The sequence below is a fragment of the Felis catus genome, chromosome C1 (assembly GCF_018350175.1).
Source record: "Felis catus isolate Fca126 chromosome C1, F.catus_Fca126_mat1.0, whole genome shotgun sequence".
NCBI lineage: Eukaryota > Metazoa > Chordata > Mammalia > Carnivora > Felidae > Felis > Felis catus.
Genome location: NC_058375.1, coordinates 154031219 through 154057681, shown reverse-complemented (window position 1 = coordinate 154057681; position 26463 = coordinate 154031219). Strand labels below are relative to the sequence as shown.

General features: G+C 36.7%; 1 protein-coding gene and 1 pseudogene across 3 annotated transcripts in view; both read left to right on the top strand.

Annotated features, from left to right (window-relative positions):
• Positions 1 to 1810: 1810 nt before the first annotated feature.
• Positions 1811 to 26463, top strand: part of SLC38A11 (solute carrier family 38 member 11) — a 57675-nt gene continuing 33022 nt past the window's right edge. The window contains exons 1-7 of one of the 3 annotated variants that reach the window (XM_019838195.2): positions 1811 to 2109; positions 2599 to 2716; positions 4665 to 4739; positions 11718 to 11852; positions 13267 to 13332; positions 18242 to 18348; positions 20540 to 20619. In XM_019838195.2, the coding sequence (XP_019693754.1) occupies positions 2071 to 2109; positions 2599 to 2716; positions 4665 to 4739; positions 11718 to 11852; positions 13267 to 13332; positions 18242 to 18348; positions 20540 to 20619 (620 nt within the window). In that variant the 5' untranslated portion in view covers positions 1811 to 2070. Of the gene's footprint in view, positions 2110 to 2598; positions 2717 to 3446; positions 3625 to 4664; positions 4740 to 11717; positions 11853 to 13266; positions 13333 to 18241; positions 18349 to 20539; positions 20620 to 26463 lie in introns of those variants that run through there. The other 2 variants (XM_006935325.5, XM_045033886.1) reach the window with 2 other exon arrangements.
• Positions 9312 to 10505, top strand: LOC101100656 (annotated as a pseudogene).

The window sequence follows — 26463 nt, the reverse complement described above, 5'->3', positions numbered from 1 at the left end:
CTTTACTTGGAATTTTTGAATCTATATTTTTTAGTAAAATAATGCTGGAATTTTCTTCCTCTTAATGAATTCTATTGGGATTGAGATTACTAATTTTGGGTATGTCACAATTACTAATTTTGCTTAACAAAAAACTGCCACAAACAGTTAAAAAAAAAGAGGCTGGGAGAAGATATGTACAAAATATGTAACTGACATAAGTTGGCAAGCCGAATATATAAATAACTCAAACAAATCAATAAGAAAAAAAAGACTAACAACCAAAATCAAAAGGGTAGAAGATATAAAATGAAATTCACAAAGAGGACAGCCTAAATATTTAATTACATTCATCAAATATTTCAAAAAGATTCTCAACTGCACTATAGATTGGGATAATACAAGTTTGTACAATAATTATATAGCATTGTAAAACCCATCAGAACAACAAAACTTAAAACAAGGAAACAGCAAAGTCCTGGTGTGGTAGACAGTGCAGAAAAATAGGAGTTCCATCTCTGCTGGTAGAAGTGTAATTGGTACAACTAATTTGTAGAGCAATTGGGAATATTTTGTGAAGTTGAAATATGCATGACTTAGTTCCTAACAATTCTACTGCTAGAAAATCTGTCATTCAATACACACCAGAAGGGTGTAAAATGAGAACTTTAACAATCTTAATTAATTATAACAACCTTAACATCTGTCTTTCAGTAGGAGCATGGCTAACTGAACTGTGAGAAATAAAATAAACTGTCCCGCTCACATCTACATAATACATCTTGAAAACTGTATATTGGGTAAACAAACACTAATGCTAGGGGGAAAATAACATGTACAATATGGGACCATCTTCTGTAAATCTTGAAAACACACAAATCAATGTTATTTATTATTTATGACTACAAATGAAAGAATTAAAATATAAGCATGGATAGAAAGATACACACCAATTTCATGAATTAGATGACATCAGGGATGAAGAGAAAGGAACGGGGATGGGCGAAGGGGTTTCTATCACAATACTAAATGTTTATTTTTGTAGAACATATGACAAAATGTTAACATTTAGTTTGATATAGAACTTATTTTATAATCCTCTTCAGTTTTTTCATGTTTTGAAAATGTTTCTTGATTTTAAGTAAAAGGACTTCTTTAATAATCACTTGATAAGTACTTGTATTATATTACCACTCTTACTGTCCCTCAAACCTTTCTCTATAGGATTCCTTTTGTGATTTGAATATTCCCTGGGCCAGTTTCCTCATCTGTAATGTAAGAGTGAATAGGTGACCATGAAGATTCTATCTCATATATTCTAAGTGCTTTCTCTTTCCCATCCTCCTTACACCTCCCACTTCCCTGTTTTTAAGATTCACTACCTGAATCCATCATGAATCCATCTTTTCCACTCTTAAGTCTCCTTTTCCGAAAAGTCATCAGGAAACATTTGACCAAAGCATGCTCAGTAATCAAGTTTGCTGAAACTCTAGAAAAGTTTTTTGTTGGGTTGGTTGTTTCCCATTTAAAATAAAAGTCCTACATTTTCATCTGTCCTCTCTAACACAGAAGATGTGTAGGGAGGAGGAGGTGGTGGAAACAGAAAAGATGCTCCATGGGAGCAGGGGTGCTACTGAGTTCTTACCTGGGCGTTAAGACTCCATCCAAAGAGCAGCAGCTAACTTTGGAGTGGACTAAAATGAAGCCATCGTATCTCTTAGCACAATCTGGGTAGGGCAGCACAGAACAAACTGTACTTTCCAACTGGAGGTGGGGCGCGGGTGGGGAAAGACTGGTGAGGGGAGAGAGGGCTGCCCAGATCAGAAGCATCCCGTGTAGCATCCTGCCTGAGAAGGAGGGTGCATTGGCTGGACGAGCTCCCAGGAGAAACCATCCGGGGCTGCTGCAGCCCAGCAGCCCGCGCCCCCGCTGAACTGCGGAGGTGGGGCCAGGGGCGGCCGCGGGACCGCTCGCTCCCCTCTCCCGCCGCGCGGGCCCCCGGATGTGCGAGGTCGCAGGGGAGGCTGGGAGAGCAAGAGTGGGCTTCCCAGGCCCGCAAGCCTTCCGCTTGCTGAGGACTCTGTTGCAGCCATGGGCTACCAGGCGCAGGGGCCCGTCATCCTGCCTCAGGTAAAGCTGGGGACTGGGGCAGCTTCTGAAGCCAGGTCCCTTCCAGTTTCATTCACCCTGCAACAGAGGTCTGCTGCCTTGGGTTTTAGCACTGCAGAAAGCCCTCCAGGAGAAAAAGTTTTGCCTTCCTCTGACTTTTTTTTTTTTTTTTTTTTTTTCTTAGCAGGCACTTTTCAATATACCCCTTTAATCTTACAAAATCGCATCATTGGCTCCCTGAGCCTGTATTCTGGGATTCCATTCAGCAGTCCGCGAACTTGGTGCAGCTATAATTGGGACATTTTAGGATGGAATTTGCTTACAATGCTCTGTTCCTAGCTGTTATTGTTGTTCTTTATTATTATTATTATTATTATTATTATTATTATACGTTATATTATTATCCTGCTCTCATTTTCTTACCGTTATCCTACATTGCATATTTATCTGACACTTTTCTAATTTTTTGACCTAGTAAATATTGAATTGCCATTTTATATATCAAAATAGAGCAATCTGGATGACAGAGAAACGCTCGTTTCTGAACATAAGCACAAAGGGAAAACTTGTCGTCAGTCCACAGCTGTTTTTAATGTTGTCAACTCGATTATAGGATCTGGTATAATAGGTAAGTGTTGTTTTATTTTGTTTTAAGTTTTAAATGAAAAGACAAAATTTAAGGCTCTTACTCTGTTGCTAGTATTCACTGATTATTTTTGAGGAAAAAATATTAAGTATTAAAATTGGTAATTTTTTTCCCATAAAATCACCTCCTTTTTTTCCAGTGTAACCATGTGCACTTTTATGCTGAAGATGAGGTTCTGTTCACACTCTTTCCTCATCTGAGAGCATCTTCCATGAGTGACAGATAAAGTTGGAGCTGCATATGGGATCTGCTGAATTTATTTTTATGGGCTCTATGGTCAATTGATAATAAATAAATAATAATATACTTTTTCCATCTTCCTGAAGTGTCCACCATTACTTGAACCACCTTTCTATGACCTTCTATAGTGTAAATCTCCAGATATTTGGAAATATTGAAGGTACATAAGTTTAATGTGAAAACAATAATCTTGTGAATAATTAAATCATACAGTTTCCTTGCCTATCTAGAGTTAAAGTACAAATTTATGATATATTAATTTTTTTTTAATTTTTTTTTCAACTTTTATTTATTTTTGGGACAGAGAGAGAGAGAGAGCATGAACGGGGGAGGGGCAGAGAGAGAGGGAGACACAGAATCGGAAACAGGCTCCAGGCTCCCAGCCATCAGCCCAGAGCCTGACGCGGGGCTCGAACTCCCGGACCGCGAGATCGTGACCTGGCTGAAGTCGGACGCTTAACCGACTGCGCCACCCAGGCGCCCCGTGATATATTAATTTTAAGTATCATTTAATTAATAAGTAGATATTGGTTAAATGAAAATACATAGATTTTTTTTTTTAATGAAGGAGCCAAATAATCAGCATTGAAAGAAATGAGCAGCTCATATTTTCCCAGTTTGAAGCAAGGGGAGAATTCTGACAAAATTAGGTGCGTTGCATTAGAGTAATTAAGGCAATTATTTTTTCAGTGCTTATCATTCTGTTTGTTCTCGGAAAACATCCAATTTAAGAAACAGCAAGACAAAACAAAATCCTGCAAAATTCATTGAGAATACTACTTTTTCCTGTAAAGTTTTGACCTTTTATAGTCATCATTGAATGTTCATCTGGATTGAGTTACTTTTTTCATCTGTTGCAAGCTGATGTGTCTCTTGATTTTCCTTGATTCCATATATAGACAATTCTTTTTGGTGGTACACAGAATAGAGGTAGGTGAGGCAAAGTAATCAAGTAGGGGCAACGATTTGTTTGAAATTCTGCCCCCATGAACCAGAGAGGTGTGGGCAACTCTGCCAGGCAGAATTCCGGAGTTAATTCCTAATGTGAACACTTTTAAGCTGATTCATGTCAGCAGCATTGAAAAGTGCCTCTTAATTATGTACAGCAGATTTTTTAAGGAAAAATTTTTCATGGAATAAATTCTTGATGGAAATATTTTAAATACATTTTATCTTAAATATGTATTGCCCATAATCTAAAATTGACCATTTCCCAAAAAATTCATAGGAAATACTTTTGCCTTCTCATTTTTCTCTCCTTTTCCTACATGGTTACCATTTTGATTCTGGCATTAGTCTTTCCTCATATCCCCTTTCTGTAGCCTTATTACCTTCTCTGCTTTCCCAGCTAGCACGAAAGGAAAGCTTTAGGTCATTACTTTCCACATATTCAAGGTCATGTTCCCCTCACCCTGAAGTGAACATTATTTGTGTGAACTGGCATCTTGCTGCTTTCTTATTCTTATTCCATCATCTCATAAATTTGCTTTCTTGACATGTCCTTAGCTTGCATTTTATTCTGAAATAGTATTAACATACTAACATTTGAGTAGCCTTGTGCACTGTTTACAACCATGTCCTGTAAATATGTCACTTTATGAGCTTGTTATATATAGGAATTGGGGGGAAACTTCTAAATTTCTGTATGTTTTATTAATGTGATGGGTGGGGCATTTTATGTTTTTTCCAGGATTACCTTATTCAATGAAGCAAGCTGGCTTTCCTCTGGGAATATTGCTTTTATTCTGGGTTTCATATGTTACAGGTAAAATACTATGTAATTGCTTTTTCCTGCAACTTAAATTGTGCAATGATGATTACACACACACACACACACACACACACACACACAAATAATTGAATTTCCTAATTAAGAAGTGCATCAAATAATCCTAAAGAATTTAGACATTTATGTCCGAGAAGATTTACTTTGCCTACTAATCCTCTGAACAGATTAGAAAAGCATTATATATCACCAAGCCTAAATCCTTTTCATGTGCCTTTTTTTCACTTTGTGCAGAGAGCAGTAGATGGGGGAGTCATTTTAAAGGCTGGGAGAGACTGCTCTGAAAGTGTAGACATCAGGCCTTCCTCTCCCACAAATACCTTAAGCAGATGCACATGAATGAGCAATATTTTCTAGCTATTTTTGTGCAGGTAAGACTGAAAGGCCTGGTGCTCAACCAGCACCTTTCAAGGTGTCCACCACCCGCTCCCCACGGTGCCTGCCCAGGCTCCCTACTACCACTATCTTAGAGGGCAGCAATAAGGTGCTTCTCTATCACTTCTCTTCTGCTTCCCCCTTTTCATGTAACATGTTCATTCACACTCACGTTTTGCTACTTTACAACTCATACCTCCTCTTCCTGTTGTTCTCATCCCTGCCCTTTTACCCGCCACCCCCCCAACTCACCTCATGACAACCACAGGGTCCTTCCTCTACCTTAGGGTCACTGTGAAAGAGGCAGTGATCAAAACCAGATACCCACTTGCGGTGGCTGTTGGTATGGTGGCTGCTGTGTGTGGTCACTTGGATGCCTTTTACCAGGCAATGCAGAACTCCTCAGCTGTCTGTTTCTTCAGTTGACCTGGCTCTCGATGGGGCCACCGTCCTGTGAGGTAATGATGCCCAGCCTCTGGCCAATGACTGACTGGTAGGAACACAAAAGCTGACCTCCCAGCCTCCGGGAGACACCAGTGAGTGTTGCAGGTGTAGCTCCAGAGGGCCTCCACCACAGGGATTGGGCTGAGGATAGTCTTCACCTGAGACCATGCGCTGGCTGAGCTGTTTCCCTTCCCCTGTCCTGTTCTTCCCCTTCTCTCGAGGGCACTCCCTCAAATCCCATGCCCAGGAATCTCTGGTCAGCTCTGCTTCTGGAGCCCAAGATGCCATCCCCTCACAAAATCTCAGGTTTCCAAGACCAACCTTTAACTCTGCTGTTTTTTCCCTCAGGCTGAGGAAGAGAGAGTAAAGCACACAGTAGTTACCACAGGAGCACTGGGCTGCTTTCCTCCCTGCTTTCTTCTCACCACCTGCTCTCCCCAAACCTAAGCTGCTTTGAGCTTCTAAGCTCTTATTTTGTAGCTTAAGACCCAAAACTGAGTAACCCATGGGACCCATAACGTTGTGCTTATTCAGAGTTTCTGGTGTTTAAAAATTGCATTCTATTCATGAGAACATTCATCACACTAAAAAATCCCATTCAAGGATTACTCTTGTCGTTTTTAATTTCCTGTTTCCCAGTCAGTCATCACTGACAAATAATTTCCACCCAGGCATAATAACCGTGGCTTATTTAAGTGCGCTGTAAACATTTACACACACTGTAAGCCAGTAGATAGAAAAAAATTAAAAAATATATATCACCTAAGAATTAAATACTTGAGAATTGACAATTCACCCAAGCCAAATCACATTATACATAAATAAATCATAATGTGAATAACTGTCTCAACTAATGCCATGCGTAAACTTGTAGCAGCGACTGTGAACAGCCTTTTGCAAAGCCATATATTGCAAAGTTACTAATCAGTAGAAATTAGTTACTCTTATTCAGTTGCATGATCAAAATATTTAAGTAACTTTGATGAATAAAGGATGACCACACAGAAGCAAAAAAAAAAAATTACAGACTGTGATTCCTTTTATTTTTTAATTAGGCCTTAAAGAGGAAAATCTACAAGTAGGATATAATACTGAATTTTTCTTTCAGTTGACACTGTAGGGGCCCCTGGGTGGCTCAGTCAGTTAAGCTTCTGACTCTTGATTTTGGCTCAGGTTACAATTTCTCATCTCTCGGTTTGTCATTTGAAGCCCCACCCCACCCCCCACATCCCCCCAATCCGTCTGTTGACAGTGCAGAGCCTGCTTGGGATTCTCTTTCCCTTTCTTTCTCTCTCTCTCTCTCTCTTTCAAAGTAGATAAGGGGTGCCTGCGTGGCTCAGTTGGTTAAGCCTCTGACGTCAGCTCAGATCATGATCTCACAGTTTGTGGGTTCGAGCACCATGTCAGTCTCTGAGCTGTCAGCACAGCCTGCTTCAGATTCTGTGTCTCCCTCTCTCTCTGCCCCTCCCCCACTTGCACACATGCTCTCACGCTCTCTCTCAAAAATAAATAAATTTAAAATGAACTTAAAAAAATAAATTGACACTGTAATTACACAATTGTTTTTCTTTATAATTATTCTTTTTTTTTTTAAGGCCTCTAATGAGATATGTCCAGCTAGGAGGTAGTTTTTCTGTTTTCATGTGTTTGAAATGTTGGGAAATAAAAACAAATTGTAAATATTTCCAACAAATGCTTTAGTTTAATTTTTTTAAGATTTTTATATTTGTTGATTAGAGTGTAATAATTTTTATTTTTCAAACATACATACTGATTTAAAAGAAAATTTTTATGTTGGATAACATAGACTCATTCATGGATTTATCTAAAATTTGCATGCAGTATATTTAAAGACTGCATAATGACAACAGAAAAAAAAATATTGCATTCAAATTCCTTCATAGCTCAGCCACAATCTGAATTTTTAGTTTCATCTCCAACTAATCTAACATCTCTTTCACATTGTCACGAACATTACCATGTGTAGAAGTTATGTTTTAGCTATTCTGGAATATTCCATCCTCTGCAGATTGTGCTGTCATGCTGCCTTCCCATGGATAGTCTCCCTGCTTGACATTCTTTTTCTTCTCTACCTGGTGAAATCCTGTATATCCTCCAAGGCTTACTCAACTCCTCTGTGAAGCCTTTCCTGGTTTTAAACAAAGGCAATATAATTAATTTCTATGTCTTTTGTGATTTTAGAATATTTTTAAATATACTCATTAGGCCATTTATTACATTGAATTTTGATCAGTTATGTAGACATCTAGCAATCCTGCTATATTAATTCATTCAACAAATATTTAGTGACAACTGCTGTCATTATACCAATGAAGAACATTATTCCTGCCTGTATGAAGCTCACGATGTTGTGTCAGGCAGACAAAGACATAGAATTATAATACTTTATGAAAATGCCATAATAAAAATACATAAATATGTGCATTATGATACGGATGCTGGCACTTAACCCAGTCTCAAAGGAGCAGTCATATTTTGGGAATGAAGAGACACCTCCACTGACTGTTGATGAGTGAGCAAAGAAAATGGAAGGGTACTCTAAGCAGAGGGAAATGTGGAAGTGCAAAAGGAAGCTGTGTAAGTGATTCCATCTGGCTAAAGCATAGGGTTGATGTTCGAAGGGGAGAGAGATGAAGTTAGAGGTTTGCAGAGGCATTTATGAAGGCTCCCATGTAATGATCATCATTACTGCTTCCTGTGGACTGGCTGGATCCTAAGCGTAATACAGCCACTGTTCTTAATCCTTCATAAGTAGATATTCTACTTCATGGAGTATGTTCTACTCTTTTAGAGAAGGAAATTGAGCCTTTGATAGGTTAAAAGACTTGCCCCAGGTTAGCAGTTATTGACAAGAAAATTATAACTTTGACTAAGTGCATGGATTCTGGAGCCAGACAACCAGGATCTGAGTCCTGACTCTTCCTTTCTAACCCTGTGAAGTTCAACAATTTGCTTACCCTTCTGTGGCTTACTTTTCTCATCTTTTAAAGGTGGTGGGTAATAATTGCACCTGCTTAGAGTTGTTGTGAGAATTAAACAAGTTAATATGCATAAAGCATTTAGGAAAAAGCCTGGCACAGAAAACAGTGCTGTGAAAGTATTTGCTAGTATTTTTCTGGCTGTTATCATTATTGTTATCAGACTCCAAATACAGAGCTTTCTCCACCACCACATGCAGCCTATAGAAAATAACCAAAAGTAGCACAAATTCCCGTTCATTTAGCCTGTAATAGCATGCTAGGCATGGTGGTAGACATTTAAATATCATAATCCTTACAGACTCTTCAAGGTTTGGTGTATTGTCTTACTTTACAGCTGAGACTCGAGAAAATCAAGTCTTTCACCCAAGATCACACAGCTAATAAGTAATTTTTTCTGCCTCATGAAAAGGATTTTTTAATCCAAAAGCGTTAGAGGATTCCCCGGGAGGATTTTAAGCAGAAGACATGATCAGGTGTATGCTGTGGTCAGGTCCATCTGGTAGAGGGGAGACGTCAAGAAAATCTTGGTAGGAAGGGCATGTCAAAAGTATCTTGAAGAGGGGCCAGATGGGTGGATGGGAGAACTATTAGGAGTTTTTGCAGTAATCAAGGAAAGAAATGATAAAAGCCTAAGCCCTCAAATAAAACATATTAGAGATTAGAAATGAGGGGATACTGTTGAATAATTTATGGTGCAGTAGTTAATGGACTTGGTGACCGAAAGAATATAGCAGGCGATGGGTAATGAGAAGTCTATGGTGATTCTCAAATTTCTACTGATATTGTTAATAATTTGGAGAAATATAGATGGAGAAGCAGGTTCCAGAACAAATCTATAAATTAACATTTGGGCATTACAAAAAACAAAGATGTCTATGAGATGTCCAAGGTAAAATGTTTATTAGCCAGCTAGATATAGAAATTGGGGTTTGGAGGAGACTGGTTTAGAGATACAATGATGGTGGTTAATAACAGCTGTATGAAAATTACAGCCACAGGCATGAGTAAGATCACAGTAGTTCATTTTGAGGAGGGAGAAAAAAATCCCAAGAATCCAGGTTTTAAACAGAGTGAAAGAAACTGGTAAAAAGAAACAAACAAAAAAACAGAAAACAAAAAACTGTATGATTTGTCAAAAGGTAGGAGGAAATCCACTCTTTTGCAGTCAGCGCTCAGAGCAATGAGCATCTCTGGGGACAAGTGGCACAAGCACCACAAGACAGGGGGCAAGAGAAAGCCCTACAAGAAGCACAAGTATGAGCTGGGATGCCCGCTGCAAACCCTGATTGGCCCTGCCGCATACACACAGTCCATGATGGGGAAGGCAGGACCGTGCCTTGAGACTGGCCGTGGGGAACTTCTTCTGAGGCTCCCAGTGTTGTACACGCAAAACAAGAATTATTAATGTTGTCTGTAATGCATCTAACAACGAACTGGTCAGCACCAAAACCCTGGTGAATAACTGTATCGTGCTCATTGACAGCACACCCTATGACAGTGGTAGGAGTCCTACTGTGCACTGTCCCTGTGCTGCAAGAAGGGGACCAACCTGACTCCTGAGAAGCTTTAAACAAAAAACAATCAAAGAAAATTCGGAAGAAATATGATGAAAGGAGAAAGAATGTCCAAATCAATGGTCTTCTGAAGGAGCGGTTCCAGCAGGGCAAGCTTCTTGCGTACGTCGCTTCAAGACCAGACAGTGTGGCGGAGTAGGTGGCTATGTGCTAGGGGACAAGAAGCTGAAGTTGTATCTGAGGAAAATCAAAGCTCGGAAAGGCAAATAAATCTTCCTGCTTCCTACCTTTGGTCATGTTTATTGTTCTGTCCAAAAAAAAAAAAAATGGTAGGAGGAAATCTAAAAGAAAGTGAAGTCACAAAGGCCAAGGGAAGGTGGTTGAGGAAGAGGGGAATGGTAAACAAAAAAATCGCTAGGGCGCCTGGGTGGCGCAGTTGGTTAAGTGTCCCACTTTGGCTCAGCTCAATATCTCATGGTTCATGAGTTCAAGCCCCGTATCCCACTCTGTGCTGACAGCGCAGAGCCTGGTGCCTGCTTAGGATTCTGTGTCTCCCTTTCTCTCTGCCCCTCCCCACCTGTGCTCTGTCTGTCTCTGTCTCTGTCTCTCTCAAAAGTAAATAAACATTAAAAAGTTTTAATAAAAGAAAAAACTTGCTACTGAAATAGCAAGTTAGATTAAGATTTAGGACGCATCAGTTGGATTTATCAACTTGGAGCTTACTGGTGAATTTGTTGAAAGAAGATTCAAGAATGTTGGAGGGAATCAAGGTGGAAAGCATATTGCAATGATTTCTGTTTTTTCCTTTGTATTTTAATGCATTTCCAAATTACTTAAGGGATAAAAAAAATCACCTGTGCTGGAAGCATGAGCAAGAGAAGAGAAAGAACAAGAATCATACCCTGTACATAGCTGTGTACCCAATGCACCTTCAATGTCATTCATTTAGTATTCAAAAAACATTGATTTAAGTGGGGGGGAAGGAAAGAGAGATCAACTTTTAATTGTATAATTTCTATATATTTTTGTCTTCAAATCCAACTCTAAAATGAGAGCTTAAATCTTTAAAATATAAATTACAAAAAAAAATTCTTGGGGTTCTCTCTTAACCACAGTAACTGTAAAATAAAGTTCCTACTTGTACTTTGTTGTAAAACAAATGATCTGATTCTCCTCAATCTATTTTTTTTCCTGAATGCTTGCATCATTTTTCATTCTTGGTTTTCACACATTGAATGTCTATGAAATATTTGATTACCTACATTCTGTTGCTTGGACAGTTGAGCCACATCCTGTTAAAAGTCGTTACATTGGTTAGGTTAGGAAAGTAAAATGGAAAACTGATGCTTTGTTTCTAGTCTGCATACTTCCTTCTGTCCAGGTCATTGCACAGATATGTTAAGTGTATTTGCATCTCAATTGAAAAATATATGACTGGAAATAGTACTGTTTCATGAAAAGTAATGTTTTATGAGGAGAAAGTGAGCCTTGCCATGCCAATCTACTGTGGCATTAAATTAAACTCTTCAAAAAGTTTCTTTGAAGTCTTTAAGTCAAAATATTTTTTAAAACTTGTGTATTAAATGCAATCTGACATTGTTTAATTGCTATTTTTGCCGCAGACTTTTCCCTTGTTTTATTGATAAAAGGAGGGGCCCTCTCTGGAACAGACACTTACCAGTCTTTGGTCAATAAAACCTTTGGCTTTCCGGGATATCTCCTCCTCTCTGTTCTTCAGTTTTTGTATCCTTTTATAGGTAAGTTGATTCCTTTTACAGGTATATCCTCATAGGTAAGGTGACAATGAATATTGGAATTATTTCATAAGCATACAACTATTTTTGAAGAAAGTACCTTTAATAGTAGATTAAAAGTGAATAGGTAAGGGAAACCTGGGTGGCTCAATCAGTTAAGCATCCTACTTCAACTCAGGTCATGATCTCACAGTTCATGAGTTTGAGCCCCATGGTTCATGAATTTGAACCCCGCATCAGGTTCTCTGCTGTCAGCACAGAGCCTGCTCCTCTCTCTGCCCCTACCCCCTCGCACACTCTCTCAAAAGTAAACATTTAACAAAATAATAAAAAAACAAAAGTGAATAGGTGAAATAATAGATTTCTTCTAAAGCTGAAATACATTTTTTGAAAACCTAAGGGTCTGTGGAAGCCATGTACAAACAAGGCCAACATGCAATTTAAAATTTGTGCCATACTGGTGAGCATGTCTTCTTAGGTGCGTTGTTAACGTTTACCAGTGGTCGAATTGACTTGATTTTTAAAATCAGTAATATAGAAGCTATTGTTCAAACCAGTAGCTCCTTATGTCTTCATGGAAGGCTAAGACTATTATTTCCCCCAAATCTTATTTTGGGGGTATTTGGGAGCCTTCACAATTTTCTATTATTGTTCCTTGTTTTGAGCAATGCATGTGCTACAGAAAACATGTTTGGAAACTGAACTTTAGTAACAAAACAAATCACATTTTAATTTTAATTAAAAAAAATTTTTAATGTTTATTTTTGAGAGAGAGAGAGAAACAGAGACAGAGCGTGAGCGGGGGAGGGGCAGAGAGAGAGGGAGACACAGAATCCTAAGCGGGCTCCGGGCTCTGAGCTGTCAGCACAGAGCCTGATGCGGGGCTCGAACTTGGAAACAGTGAGATCATGACCTGAGCTGAAGTCAGATGTTTAACCGACTGAGCCACCCAGGTGTCCAACAAATCACATTTTAAATGACTACCAAAACTCACTATTATTTAAAGGTGTTCTGTCTGGAAAAGAATTGATTTGTAAGGTGAAAATGTTTTTGTAATATAAATTTATATTCTCCCATAAATCTGTTATCTAGTTATTTTTGAAGTTGTACATATTCATAATCACAATACATATTTGAAAGATGTAGGAGTATGCCAATATTTGGGAATAACATTACTTTGAAAATCAGTGATGGGTATTAAGGAAGGCACTTGCTGTGATGAGCACCAAGTGTTGTATATAAGTGATGAATCACTAAGTTCTATACCTGAAACTACTATTACACTGTACGTCAACCAACTGGAATTTAAATAAAAAATTGGAGAAAACACTGCTAAATGCAAAACAAAATTTTAAATATTCAAGATGAGATATGCGATGGCTTATCAGTAACTGTATTATTTTAATTATGTTTTTAGCTATGATAAGTTACAACATAATAACTGGAGATACTTTGAGTAAAGTTTTCCAAAGAATCCCAGGAGGTGAGTCAATATATTTATTTATGTATTATTCATAGTTAATGTTTATAATAACTTACAAGCAAAATATTTGCAAGTGGAAGAATTGGATGACTTCAGATAACTAGCAATATCCATGATCCATTCTGATCCTAAAGTATTAATCTACCTTTATAGACAGTTTAGTTCTTATTTAGCTGTTTAAAGGATATCATTGCGATTCATATACTTAGAATACTTTGGATTTTAAAAATATTGTGCTACATATCACCAACTCTCTGTAGTAACATTTTTCATGTACTGTTTTTACTATGCTGTTTCTTAAAGAAGCAAGCTGACTTTCCCCCATTATTTGTATTAAGATATAATTTAATACAGTAAAATTAGCCCTTTCCAATGTATAGTTCTGTGAGTTTTGACAAATGCATAGCCATATATCCACAATCACAGTCAAAATACAGAACAATTCCATCCCCTCAAAAAATTTTTCCTTATTTCCCTATGTAGTCAAACCCTCCTTCATGTACAGCTCCTGGTAACCACTATACGATTTCTCTCCCTAGTTTTGCTTTGCCCAGAATGCCAGATAAATGGCATCGTATATAGGTAGACTTTTAAGTCTGGCATCCTTTACTGAGTATAATGCATTTGAGATTCATCCAAGTTTGGGGGTGTATCAGTAGTTTGCTCTTTTTTTATTGCTGAGGAGTGTTTCATCATATGGATGTACAGCAGTTTATCTGTCACCTAGTTGAGGGACATTTGGGTTGTTTCGTTTGGCCTGATATTGAAAAACCACTATGAACATTTCAAGCAGACCTTTTCAACATGTGCCACAACCCTACTCCCTGTTTGACCTTGCACTATATCATGGTGCGTTAAATAACTTAGAGGTCACGAGTCTTTTTGTCTTGAAGAGCTTCCCATCCAAGCCACATAATCCTCAGTTCATGGTGACCTAACTCTACAGTTGTTATCATCGTTGACAGCGATGCAGATACACCTTTCCTCTCAGTGCTGAATCACTCATCCTACACACATACAAACCGAAAGAAAACAAAACCTAAAACTAAAAATCACACCTACTCCTTTCACAGGGTTTAGTGGAAATGGAGATCAGGGAGACTTGACCATCAAATCACAGACACACTGTTTGCTGGCTGTGTGGCCTTGAGAAGGTTAATGCCCTCTCTGAGGTCTAGTCTCTTCATCTCTAAATTACGAAGTAGAGTACCACCTGCTTCATAGAATTGTGTGAAACAACAGAGGTAATACCGACGGTCCTTGGCAGATAGCAGGCTTACCCAACACTGTTAGCTCTTATCAGCAGCTTCTGCTCTAGCCCCCAGCCTACAAATCATGTTTTCATAAACTAAGATCATGTGAGTGGAAGAATGCCGTATATAAAATGTGACCTAATTATGTAAACTTTCTATTTTCATCAACAACTAAGGGAAAAAACAAGAAAAAATACATTCACATGTCAGCTGTGATTATCTTTTAATTGGATTCATGAAGATTTTTTCGTTTCCTTTGTTACATTTTACGTTTTCAAAGGAGCATATATTAATTTAGAAAAATCTTTTTATCGCTTTATTTTCTTATTTGAAAAATATATATATTTACTAGGAAATAATAGAAAACACAGACAAAATAGAGGAGATAGAACATACCCATAATTTCTTTGTTTGGGGAAAACCAGGTAGGGACAATTCTTCCAACAACTTTCTCCCTACTTTCCTTCCTCCCTTCCTTTTTAACATATACCTCCAGAGTCTTAAGAATATTTATGACTTCAGGTATTCACATGACTAAGATAATACTATACAACTGATTCTATAATTTGCTTTTTCTCGTAGTATAGTAGGGACACACTTTTATATCAAATTATAGATACCTATCCTATTTGCTTTGATGGTAGTTCAGTATTCTCCTGTATAACATCAGCTGTACAACAAAATAGACCAAAATTAATTTAAATTTCCCCAAAAGAGAAACATTTGATCACATTTTTGTTGTTTTTTAGTTATAAATAGTATATGGATATATACTCTTCATATAAATAAAACACCTTCTACAAAGCTAAAGTTCCCTTTGAACCTCCCTCCCTGGTTATTAAATTTTTAATAATCAAAAATGAATTTTAAAAAAATAGGCCACATAGCAAAGAACACACTTTATTCTTATCACAGTTTTTTTAAATTTTTTTGTTTATTTATTTTTGAGAGAGAGAGAGAGACAGAGCATGAACGGGGGAGGGGCCGTGAGAGAGGGAGACAGAATTCAAAACACGCTCCAGGCTCTGAGTTGTCAGCACAGAGCCCAACGCGGGGCTTGAACTCACAAACCATGAGATCATGACCTGAGCTGAAGTCGGATGCTCAACCGACTGAGCCACGCAGGTGCCCCTTATCACAGTTTATTTATCATTGTTGAATGGAATATTTTATAATGTGTGCCTTGTTTGTATATTTTATAAAGTATAAGATGATGCCAAAATACTTTTAGAAGTAGATAAGATCCTTAGCTGTATTTTTTCCCCTGAAATATATCACCAATATCTTAGACTGGCAAGTGGGAATTGCTTATACTTCTCTCAGATAACCAAAGCTTTGGTTCTTGATACAAGTCAAAGTAGTAAGAAATGTTGGTATAAGAATTTGTATGTTTAGATGATTTTGAAATTTCTCAAAAATCTTACTATAGTTTAGGGGTGCCTGAGTGGCTCAGTCGATTAATATCTGACTCTTGATTTCAGCTCATCTCATGATCTCATGGTTCCTGGGATCAAGCCCCACGTTAGTCCCTATGCTGACAGTGCTGAGCCTGCTTGGGATTCTCTCTCCCTCTCTGTCTGCTGCTCCCTTGCTTGTGCTCTCTCTCTCTCAAAATAAATAGACTTAAAAAAATCTTACTATAGTTTAAACACTTAAAATACTTATTCAGGTGTATTTTTGTTAGAAGATCAGTATAAATAATAGATCTCATCATTAGATCCTTATTAAAAAATGTCCTTTATGGTAATAGAGAGCCTTTGTTACTAGGTTTGTCTCTGCTATTCATAGGATTCTATTTCAGTGTTTTTTAAGGACTTAAAATTTCTTAGTGAAGAGAACCTATACTTTCTACCAAACATATTAGTAGAGCAAATTATTTGAAAGGGTAAACAGAAACAGATATGCAAATAATTTAATTCAAATTATGTTCACCAGAAATATGTAAGTAGTTGAGCTCAGGGTTCAGGAACTTGAACTTCCTGTTTTAGTATTTTGATTTCACAACTTTATGATAATTGTTTAATTATGTCTGAGTTAAACAAACATTCATGATTATTTTTTATTACAGTATGTATGTGTGTGTGTTTGTGTGTATATTTATACCACTTTGAAATTGCATCTGAGAACTTCCCTGTAAGTTAATTAGCCATATGAGAAAATTAGAAAATGAGTCTCACTTTTCCCAGTAATAGCTTTTTTTTTTTTAACCACACTCACTCACTTATTCTATAGACCTTAGACTTTGCACAAATTAATGAACAAAGACTTGGTATCACTGGGGACCTTTCAAAAACCTAGTGGTAGGATCTCTGAAAGAATTCAATATGAGCTCAAATATTTAAGCAGTGGTGTCTTCCTTGGAATGGATATATAGCTCCTGAAGTTAACACTATGGTTAGCACAGCTTTAAAATGATATAAACCCTTGCAAGTATGTTTTATTTTATGTTTACAACTTTTGCTTGTATTTGATGACAGGCACATGTGTGCACGTACACCCCCCCAACACACACACACAATTATTTATTCATTATGATAGCCAAGAGTCTGCAGTATATACTGGTTTCTGCAGAGCTTCCCAAAGACTTCTCTACACAAGTTGTTTCTGTCTACTTTTCTTCAGGGAGACCACTGCTTCTCAACAAAAGTGTAGAAATAGAATATCTTTACCTAAAGCTTGATTTTTGAAATGTTAAGTTTTACTTCTCACATCTCTCTAGAATACTGAAATTAAAAAAAAAAAGAAAAATCCTCAGAACATGCCCTGTCCTCATGTAGCTTACTTCCTATTGAAGGGATTTGCCATTAGAGAGTTTTGAACCAACAGTGACATCCTGTGTTTAACCTTTGGGAAGGATCTTTGTACTTTCTGGGTTAAAAGTATACTCTAGGGGGACAAAGGAAAGGTAAAGCAGGAAAACTGACTAGAAGGCTATTAAAATGATTTGAATGAAACATATAAGATTATTTGAACTAGGGGTGTCTGGGTGGCTCAGTTGGTTGAGTGTCCCACTTCAACTCAGGTCATGATCTCATGGTTCATGAGTTTGAGCCCTGCGTCAGGCTGTGGCTGACAGCTCAGAGCCTGGAGCCTGCTTCAGATTCTGTCTTCCTCTCTCTCTGCCCTTCCCCTACTCTCTCTCTCTCTCTCTCTCTCTCTCTCTCTCTCTCTCTCAAAAATAAACATTAAGGGGTGCCTGGGTTGCCCAGTCGCTTAAGCATCCGACTTCAGCTCAAGTCACGATCTCACAGTCTGTGAGTTCAAGCCCCACGTCAGGCTCTGTGCTGACAGCTCAGAGACTGGAGCTTGCTTCAGATTCTGTGTCTCCCTCTCTCTCTGCCCCTCCCCTGCTCATGCTCTGTCTCTCTCTGTCTCAAAAATAAATGAAAACTTTAAAAAAAGTAAATAAACATTAAAAAAATTTTTTTAAAGATTATTTGAACTATAGGTTCATCCTTAAGTTATTTTGTATTTATATTTTTGTGAATAATTTCTATTTTTACATGATTTTATGGGATTTATTTACTCAAAATATTTGTCATTTAGGTAACATTTAATGTTGAGTTATTTTTGCAATTAAGTATTTGGCTAATTACTTGTATCCCTGGTGTGTTACTCATACCCATAAAGACTTTATAATATTTGTTGTGTTTTAGTTGACCCTGCAAACTTGTTTATTGGTCGCCACTTCATTATTGTGCTTTCCACGGCTGCCTTTACTCTGCCTTTGTCCTTGTATCGTGATATCGCCAAGCTTGGAAAGGTAACTTTTACATTTTAAAAAGGTGCAGACTGAAACCAAGAGCAGAAACAAGAAACCAGGAGCACACTTTACTCACTGTATGTTAGCCAATTTGACAATAAATTATATTTTAAAAATAAAAAATAAAAGGTGCTGAAGTGTACTTTGTTACCTGTACTAATTTTATGAAACTATCTTCTATGTGGCCAAGTTCTTAATTATATTTATCTTAGTTTCTTTTAGTTTACTTATAATTATACTAGGTAAACTGTGCTTGAATATTAATCTTATTTGTGGGAATTGATGGTTAAATAGTTAATGATTATGAAATAAATATGTTCTTTACTTTCCTTTTTTTAAGGTAGATACTCTGAAAGCAGACAGTATACTTTCAATTTAGAAAATAAAAAGAATTATACTTGCAAAAGTCTAATTTACTGAAAAAATGTTCTATCATTTTTACAGATAGTAGTTCAAACAATTTAAAGTTAGACTAAGTTTAAGAAGTAAGGATAACTCACTTCATTGGCTAAAAATTTTTTAGTAAACTACGATGTGTTTCATCCAGTGAATTTAAATGTCAGTATGTTGATTGATTCATGAGAATTTGGCCGTTGTGTATGATTCTTATTGCTAAAGAGAAATTATGATTTATTTCTAGTGAAACCAAACAAGTAATTATTCATCTCACCATATACGCTCATCTGCATGGGTTAGCCTTTATCTACTTATATTTTTATTTCATTACTCTCAAGGAGTGTTTGTATTTTATGCAAAATATTATTGGTGTTATAGCTATATTTTGCCAAGCATTCTGATGAATCATTTTTAAAGAGAGTTATTTATATATTTTTTATGTTCTAATTTGAAGAGTTCAACACTTGAGTGAATTTTACTTCTTAGTGTGATGTTTCATGTCTATCTGTAGTTATGGATCCTTCCATAAGGATCAGGTTATGGGTCCTGTTACCCAGAGTCCTTCCGGATGGAGCTGAGAGTGGAGATGATATTCCAAAGTATCCTGACCACTCTGCCTTCATTCCCCAACAGACTTCCAGAAATAAACAAGAGCTTTTTTGTGAAAAATTTTAAATGGCTGAACAATTTTCCATTTCACATGTTATAGATGTAAATGTTATTTTCTGAGAGCAGAAGGCTGGGCATTCATGAAAAGAAAGCTAACATTCTATCATATTATTAATACCTGGACATTTTCCCTAAATTCCCTTTAAAAGATTCATATTGAAATATCTAAATAAACCTCCCAGTGAGCAAGCACAGTAGTTAGGAGTCCTGATCTGGAGTCAGGACGCTTGCATTTGAATTCTCCCTCTGCCATCTTCTAGCTGTGTGACTTGAGGAATGTCATTTAAAATCCCTGTTCCTCAGTAGATCAGAGGACTCATAACACAACCTTCTTTCTAGTTAAAAACTAGCAACCCAGGAAACAAGGTTAATGACAATCAAATGAAATAAAAGCAGTTTCATATTATGTTTCTCTTATTAGAGAAAGAAGTCTAAAATGGGCGTATCCATTAAAAAATTAAGGGCAGAAACACAGATCTAATATTGAGTGCACAGAACACATATACACACAGACCGGTTTATATTTTAACCATTGAAATAGTGACAGAAGAGAGGGGAAAAAGCAAAGACTGTAGAAACAGACCAAAGGGCAAAGCCAAATAGGAAAAATAGACTAACAGAGCTAGAGAATAGAAGGGAAAAGGGAGAGGACACCCAAAATGTGTGAAAGTGAGTATGTGTGGGGAGGGTCTTATGTTGAAAGGGAGAGGAGAAGGTAAAGACAGAAGCAGAAGAAGTAATTATAGGTAGAGAAAAAGCACAAGCCAACACCAAAATAGGACCTGAAGAAAAAAGAAAACAACTTCCCTTTCACTTTCATGGATGAAAATCACCAGTTTTGTATTCTATACAGTAAGCCACTAAAAACATTTAAAGCCCTGTTGCAAGATTAGAGCACTCATATATGGTACTTGTCCCCTATTTTGAGAAAAAAAGTAATACTGTGATCTGATAAAAAGTTACATGCCTGAGATTATCAACACCAGTCTATAAGAATAAACTACTATAGGATTGTGTAAACAAAAACTGTATATGTGTTTATGCAAGTAAAAAGAGAAACACCTAATATTTTCAATACAATGATTTTTCTTCCAAACTGACAACATCTTTACATTTTCTTTTGCAGATCTCTCTTCTTTCTACAGTTTTAACAACTCTGATTCTTGGAATTGTAATGGCAAGGGTAGTCTCACTGAGTCCATACATGTAAGTTTTATTGCTATCTTGGTTAGTTTTTAATTTACAGCCTTCAGTAGATATTTATATAATATATTGTAAATACTGAAGTATAAAGTAATCATGGCATTGGAAGCATTATTTATCTTGGTATTTGACAAAATGAGAGAAAATAATTACATCTAAGTAGACAGGCATTGTTCATCTGGACCCTGCAAGCTGATGTGATTAAACTGAGGTTACTTTTTATGTTACTGGTCAATCCTAAGAATTAGAATAAGGAAGGGTTTTGAATAGCGAGAAATAAGAATGAAGTCCAGCACTCAGGAGGAAAAATGGTAAATGGCAGAAACTTTTTATCTGAGAGAAATTTGCCCTTAACGAAGTTTCACCAACATAGGCCGAAATGAGAATAAGGAATATAGTAGATGTTTCCCCACTACAGAAATATAGTCACTTTGAAAACCACCTTTTATTCTCTACTAAGATTATATTCTTTAATTAATTTGTGTGAAGATGCTTTGTCACTTGTGAACTGATGTTAATTGCTGACAGTGGCATTCATTTGTTTGGAATGTTATTTGGCCAAATAAAATGATAACTTAGTATTGGTTCCCCAAGTTTTAAAAATATTATCTACAAGACAAAGCATGGATACTGCTATTTCAAACAATTCCATTTTTATGCCTTGATTATAGAATAGATTCTCCAGATAAGGGTTGGGAAGTTTATTATCCAGAGTCCCAAGAGAATGCTGGAATGAAACAAGCTTAAATTGGTCTTAAGACAAAATAAAATTAACTTAAGACAGTGTCTATAGCACAGTACAAAGACTGTACTGGGTCTTTAATGAATATAACCCGTGAGGGAGAAAAAAGGAATCCTGATAAATAACTATCTTTGATAATAAGGTCCCCAAGATAACTTATTCTTTCCTATTGATTAATTGTTCTGAAAGATCACATCATTTTCAACTTCATGTACTGATGTCTGGGTTCTTAGTCAACCAGGAAAATACCAAAAATTATGCCTCTAATTTATTTGGGAGGAATTATGAAATATCTTGTCTAATTGCATTTGATATAGCCTTTCCTTTGGGAAAATATGTATTTTTTAAAGGATTAAAATAAAAAAGCATAAGTAAGCATAAGTATTAATATAACATTTATATTAATGTTCTCATCAAATAACTTAATCCCAGTTCATAGTTGTATTAGCTTGGGGTGCTAGAACAAAATACTGTAGACTGGGGTTCTTAAACAACAGAAGTTTATTTTCTCATAGTTCTAGAGGCTGTCAGTATGGTCAGGTTTTGGCGAGAGATCTCTTCCTGGTTGCAGAAAGCTACTTTCCTGCTGTGTCCTCACAGGGCAGAGAGGGAGAGAGACAGCAAGCTCTCTGGTATCTCTCTTTTTTTTTTTTTTTTCAACTGATCAAGATGTTTATTTGATTTCAACAAGTCACAGACGCAGTATTAGGCAATTCTGAATGGCACTCGTATCTCTCTTCTAGAAAACACCTAGCTTATGCATGAGACAGATGAAAGTTTAAAAAACTTAAAAATTTTTATATTTATTTCAGTGGATTTCAAAATCCAAATGTGCATCTTAACAAATAAAAATTCCATATTCAGTAAGGTCTTGAAAATTATTATATAAACTTTAACATACATAGTCAAATAAAGAAAAACTATTTAGCTTTATTTTAAAGTAACTTGTATATTTGGGAGATGATTTTCACAAACATTTACATACTAATATCAACAATAACTTAGCTCTTTATAAGGACACTAATCCCATCAAGAAAGCCCTGCCCTCAGGACCTCCTCTAAACCTAATTATCTCCCAAAGTCCCCATCTCCAGATACCATCATGTGAGGTATATGAATTTTTGAAGGAGACACAATTTAGTCCTCAGAAATCGTGGTTTTGAAATGCACCCAGTTCACTTCAATGTGGACATTCGTTCTTTCATTTAGTAAACTCTTATTGAATGCCTATTGTTTCTAGCTATTTTGCCACACCCTGAGAGTAAAAGAGCAGAGAGGCATAAGTCAGCATCTGGTGCAAGTTGTTCACAATCAAGTAGTGCAAATGGACTTATTTTAAAAACAAAAGAAGAAAAGAAAAAGAAATGGCAGTACAGTAGGAGAAGTGCAAACTACAGGCATAAACACAGTAGCAGTGCCAAAGAAGAGAAGGCTTAATAGTTTGACTGAATCAGGAAGGGCTTCCTGGAGGAAGAAAGATACGATCTGGGTGTTTTGAAAGATGAGTCTGAATTTTCTCAGGTAGATAAAAGTGTAAAAGGCATTCCAGGCCCAGGAAAGGTAAGCATAAAAGCACAAAATCATATATTAAATTCTACTGACATTGATTAGTATCTACTATATTGAACTGTATTCATCTCTGCTTTTCAGAAGCTGAATTTACAGCAACAAAAAACTAATAAGTATATTGAACAGAATACAATAGATAATTGTTGGTTAACATTTTTAATTGTGTAAGACAGAACTTTTTTAATTGGAGCTTTCATTATAAAAAGTAACTCTAGAGAATAAATTATTATGTTATAATAAAAGGCCTTATAGGGTTGCCTGGATGGCTTAGTCAGTTGAGTGTTGGGCTCTTGATTTTGGCTCAGGTCATGATCCCAAGGATCACAGGGATTGAGCCCTGTGTCAGACTCTGCGCTGAACTTTGAGTCTGCTTAAGATTCTCTCTCTCTGCCCCTCTCCCCTGCTCGCTTGTGTGTGTGCGGTCTCTCTCTCCCTCAAAAAAAAAAAAAAAAAAAAAAAGGTCTTATAGATTTGGCAAATACATTACTATGAGGCAATATTGAGGGGAAAAAAACAAGTAGCTAAAAGTTGGAGGTAAATAAATTAATCATTAAATGAGCCCCAGCGGGCAGTTTAAAGCAATGATTTTCAACTCTAGCATCACTTTAGGTTTACCCAAGTAGCTGTCAAAAATACTGATGCCAGGACCCCAGCTGCAGAGACTCTGAGGGAATTGGTCTAGGAAACAATTCATTATTTAACAGTTTTGAGTCCGCGAACAAGGATCTAGAGCCTCTTGGTTTAAAGAGATTTAAATCACGAGTATACGTTTTTACTGACGTATCATTTCTAAAAATACACCATAGATTTTGTGTTATTTTAGGCACTGTTGTGCCATTATTTTTCACAATTCATTCTCTACTTATTTTTTAGTTACTTTTTAAATGCAAAACGTATGTGAGATACTATTGTGAATACAAAGAGAAAATATCTCTACTCTCAAGGGGCTCGCAGTTATTGGGGAAGATAAGGCAGCACAAATGACTGTCATATGGGCAAGTGTATCTTGATACAAAGGAAAGAGGAAGGAGAGGCCATTTCCTGGTGGCGCTAAATGAATTGATTTTATGGCCAAAGAGCTATTTATTTCTGTTGTAAACAAAATGTGGTCTGTATCTTTCTAACCTTCCTCTAGTGGTGATATCATGCTTCATCTGAGCCTTTGCAATTTTTCTAATAACAGGGATTATTTACTTAACTCTTTCAATATTTAGATGTTAAAAAAGTATTTTTTTCTAATATTGTGCTGCCTTTTATTTCTGTTTGAATACTACTGCAAACAACTTCTGTTTGTCCAGATTTATAATCAGGCTAATCAAATCCCATGTTCGAGGGCTGGCATAATAGCTAGTCAGGCAGGCTTCTTTCTGAAAATATGACAACCATAAATGCTTATAATCCATAAAACATGAGAAACTCAATACTCCATGTGTGTTTTTCCTCATTTTTGGTTCAGAGGAATGATCAGAAAAGCTGTACTTTTTCATAGGGCTTTTAAAATGGTATTTGGAAAAGATCTTTAAACCCACTATCAGCAAAGAGGAAGGTCTGTAATGGCTACTGGTATTGACCTTGTTACTATGGAAACACCTTTTTAGTCGTTGTGTTTTAAAAATAAAACACATGATTCAATTTCCTTTTTCATAACTCATAAGGCTATAAATTCTGCTTTTTGATATGATTTCAAATATCTTATAGTCCAATGACTTTCAGTTCTCTTTGGAAATAATGTTCATTTTTATTGCATTTTCCAACCTTTTGCTTTCTAAAAACTGAGGTGGCAAGGCAATTTAATTGCTTTCTAGAAAGTGTGCTAGTATCAAAATGCAATGACAGTTCTTCCTTTTTTTTTTTTTCAAACTACCATTGGAGGCATTATCACTAGGAAAACCTTCATTCTGTGCCTCATTAATATTCTATTGTTTACATTCAGAATGGAAATGATAGCATGCAGTCCAAATTTACAACTATTTTCTCTTCATATAACATCTCTTTTATAGCAGTTTAATCATTAGTGTGGTGTTCCAAACATAATTCCAAAGAGTGTGTCCATACTTTCAACAGGCTTTTATGCATATGAAATGTGCCTTCCTCAAGGATCTTAATATGTATTAGTTTCTTTGCCCCTTATCCATTCTGATCCTAAAATTCTACAATTTGATGCTATACATAAAGAGGACCTGGAGGGGATTAAAGGAAGGATAAGAAAAAATGGGTAAAGACAGAGGAATAGTGCATTTTTGAAAAAGGCAATGATTAGTTCTGTCAAATACGAGCCATCGATTTTTTATGACTAAATTATTATCCTTTTTTGTTGCAAATGACAGCAACCACAGAATCCTAACTGCTTGAAGCAAAAGAGAATTTATTGTCTCACATAACTACAAAGTTCAAAGGTATTCCCTGTTTGTGTTGTATTTAGCAGTTTAATCAATGAAATCAGACACAGTTTCTCTTTTCCCACTTCTTGGCTTTGCTTCCTGTTTTGGCTCCAGTTTCTGAAAGGCTGTTTCCTCATTGTGACAAGATGGCAGTAGCAGAACCAGCCTACATCCATTCAAGTCCCAGTCCATGAAAAGAGAATGAGGTTTCTCTTTTAGGTTACCTCCAACCTTACTTCCACTGTTAGTTCTGATTGCCTCTAATGGGGACTGGTGATGATCCCAAACTCTATCATCATAGCCTGTGCTAACTTGCTCGTGTTTGTTACATGCCTACCCTTAATGCTAAGGATAGGGTCACTCCCACTAAAGCACATGGATTGAGAGTAGAGGAAAAAGTGGTCCCAAAAGAAGTCAAGGCAATGATGCCAGGAGAAGAGGGAATAGCCACTGTATGATACAAGCTACGGATGTCCACCTCAGGTGACAGGAGGTTACTGGTAACCATTAGGAACGTCAGTCAAATGATATTAGTGGACATCAGGTTAGAGAAAAGTAAGATGCAAGTGAATGGTAGGGAAGTGAATTGGGCAAATACATACCCACCTCTTTTTGTTTTTTAAGAGCATCAATGAATGAAAGTAACATGGCAAAACAGTAGCTTGAGACAGGAAGAACTCTAACAGATACATTTTTGTTTTTACAATGGGAGATATTGAGCATGTTACAGGTCGAGCCAAAAAATGGAACCAAGGCCCCCGGGAGATCTTGAAAAGTTGGAATTTAAAATATAGAGTAATCCCTGATGAGGAACTGGGATGCTTCTTCCTCTTGAAACAATAAGGTCAAGTATGGAGAGTAAAATATGGATACATTCTGAAGACCAGAGAAGGGCATTTGTATGTGCATGCCCATATTTTTTCAGAGATGAGATTATTATCTGAAAGTTTGGTAGACAAAGGTATGTTCAGAACATGAATATTTTAGTTGGTTATATTTAGAAGTTTCTCCATGGAAAGTAAGAAGGGATCCGTGCATAGGAATGAAATAATCACACTATATGTTAAATTATCTTTATTCATATTTTATGTTTTCTTGTGTATTTTTTCCCTTTCCCACAATTGCAAGCTCCATGAGAACAGGATTGCATTAGCT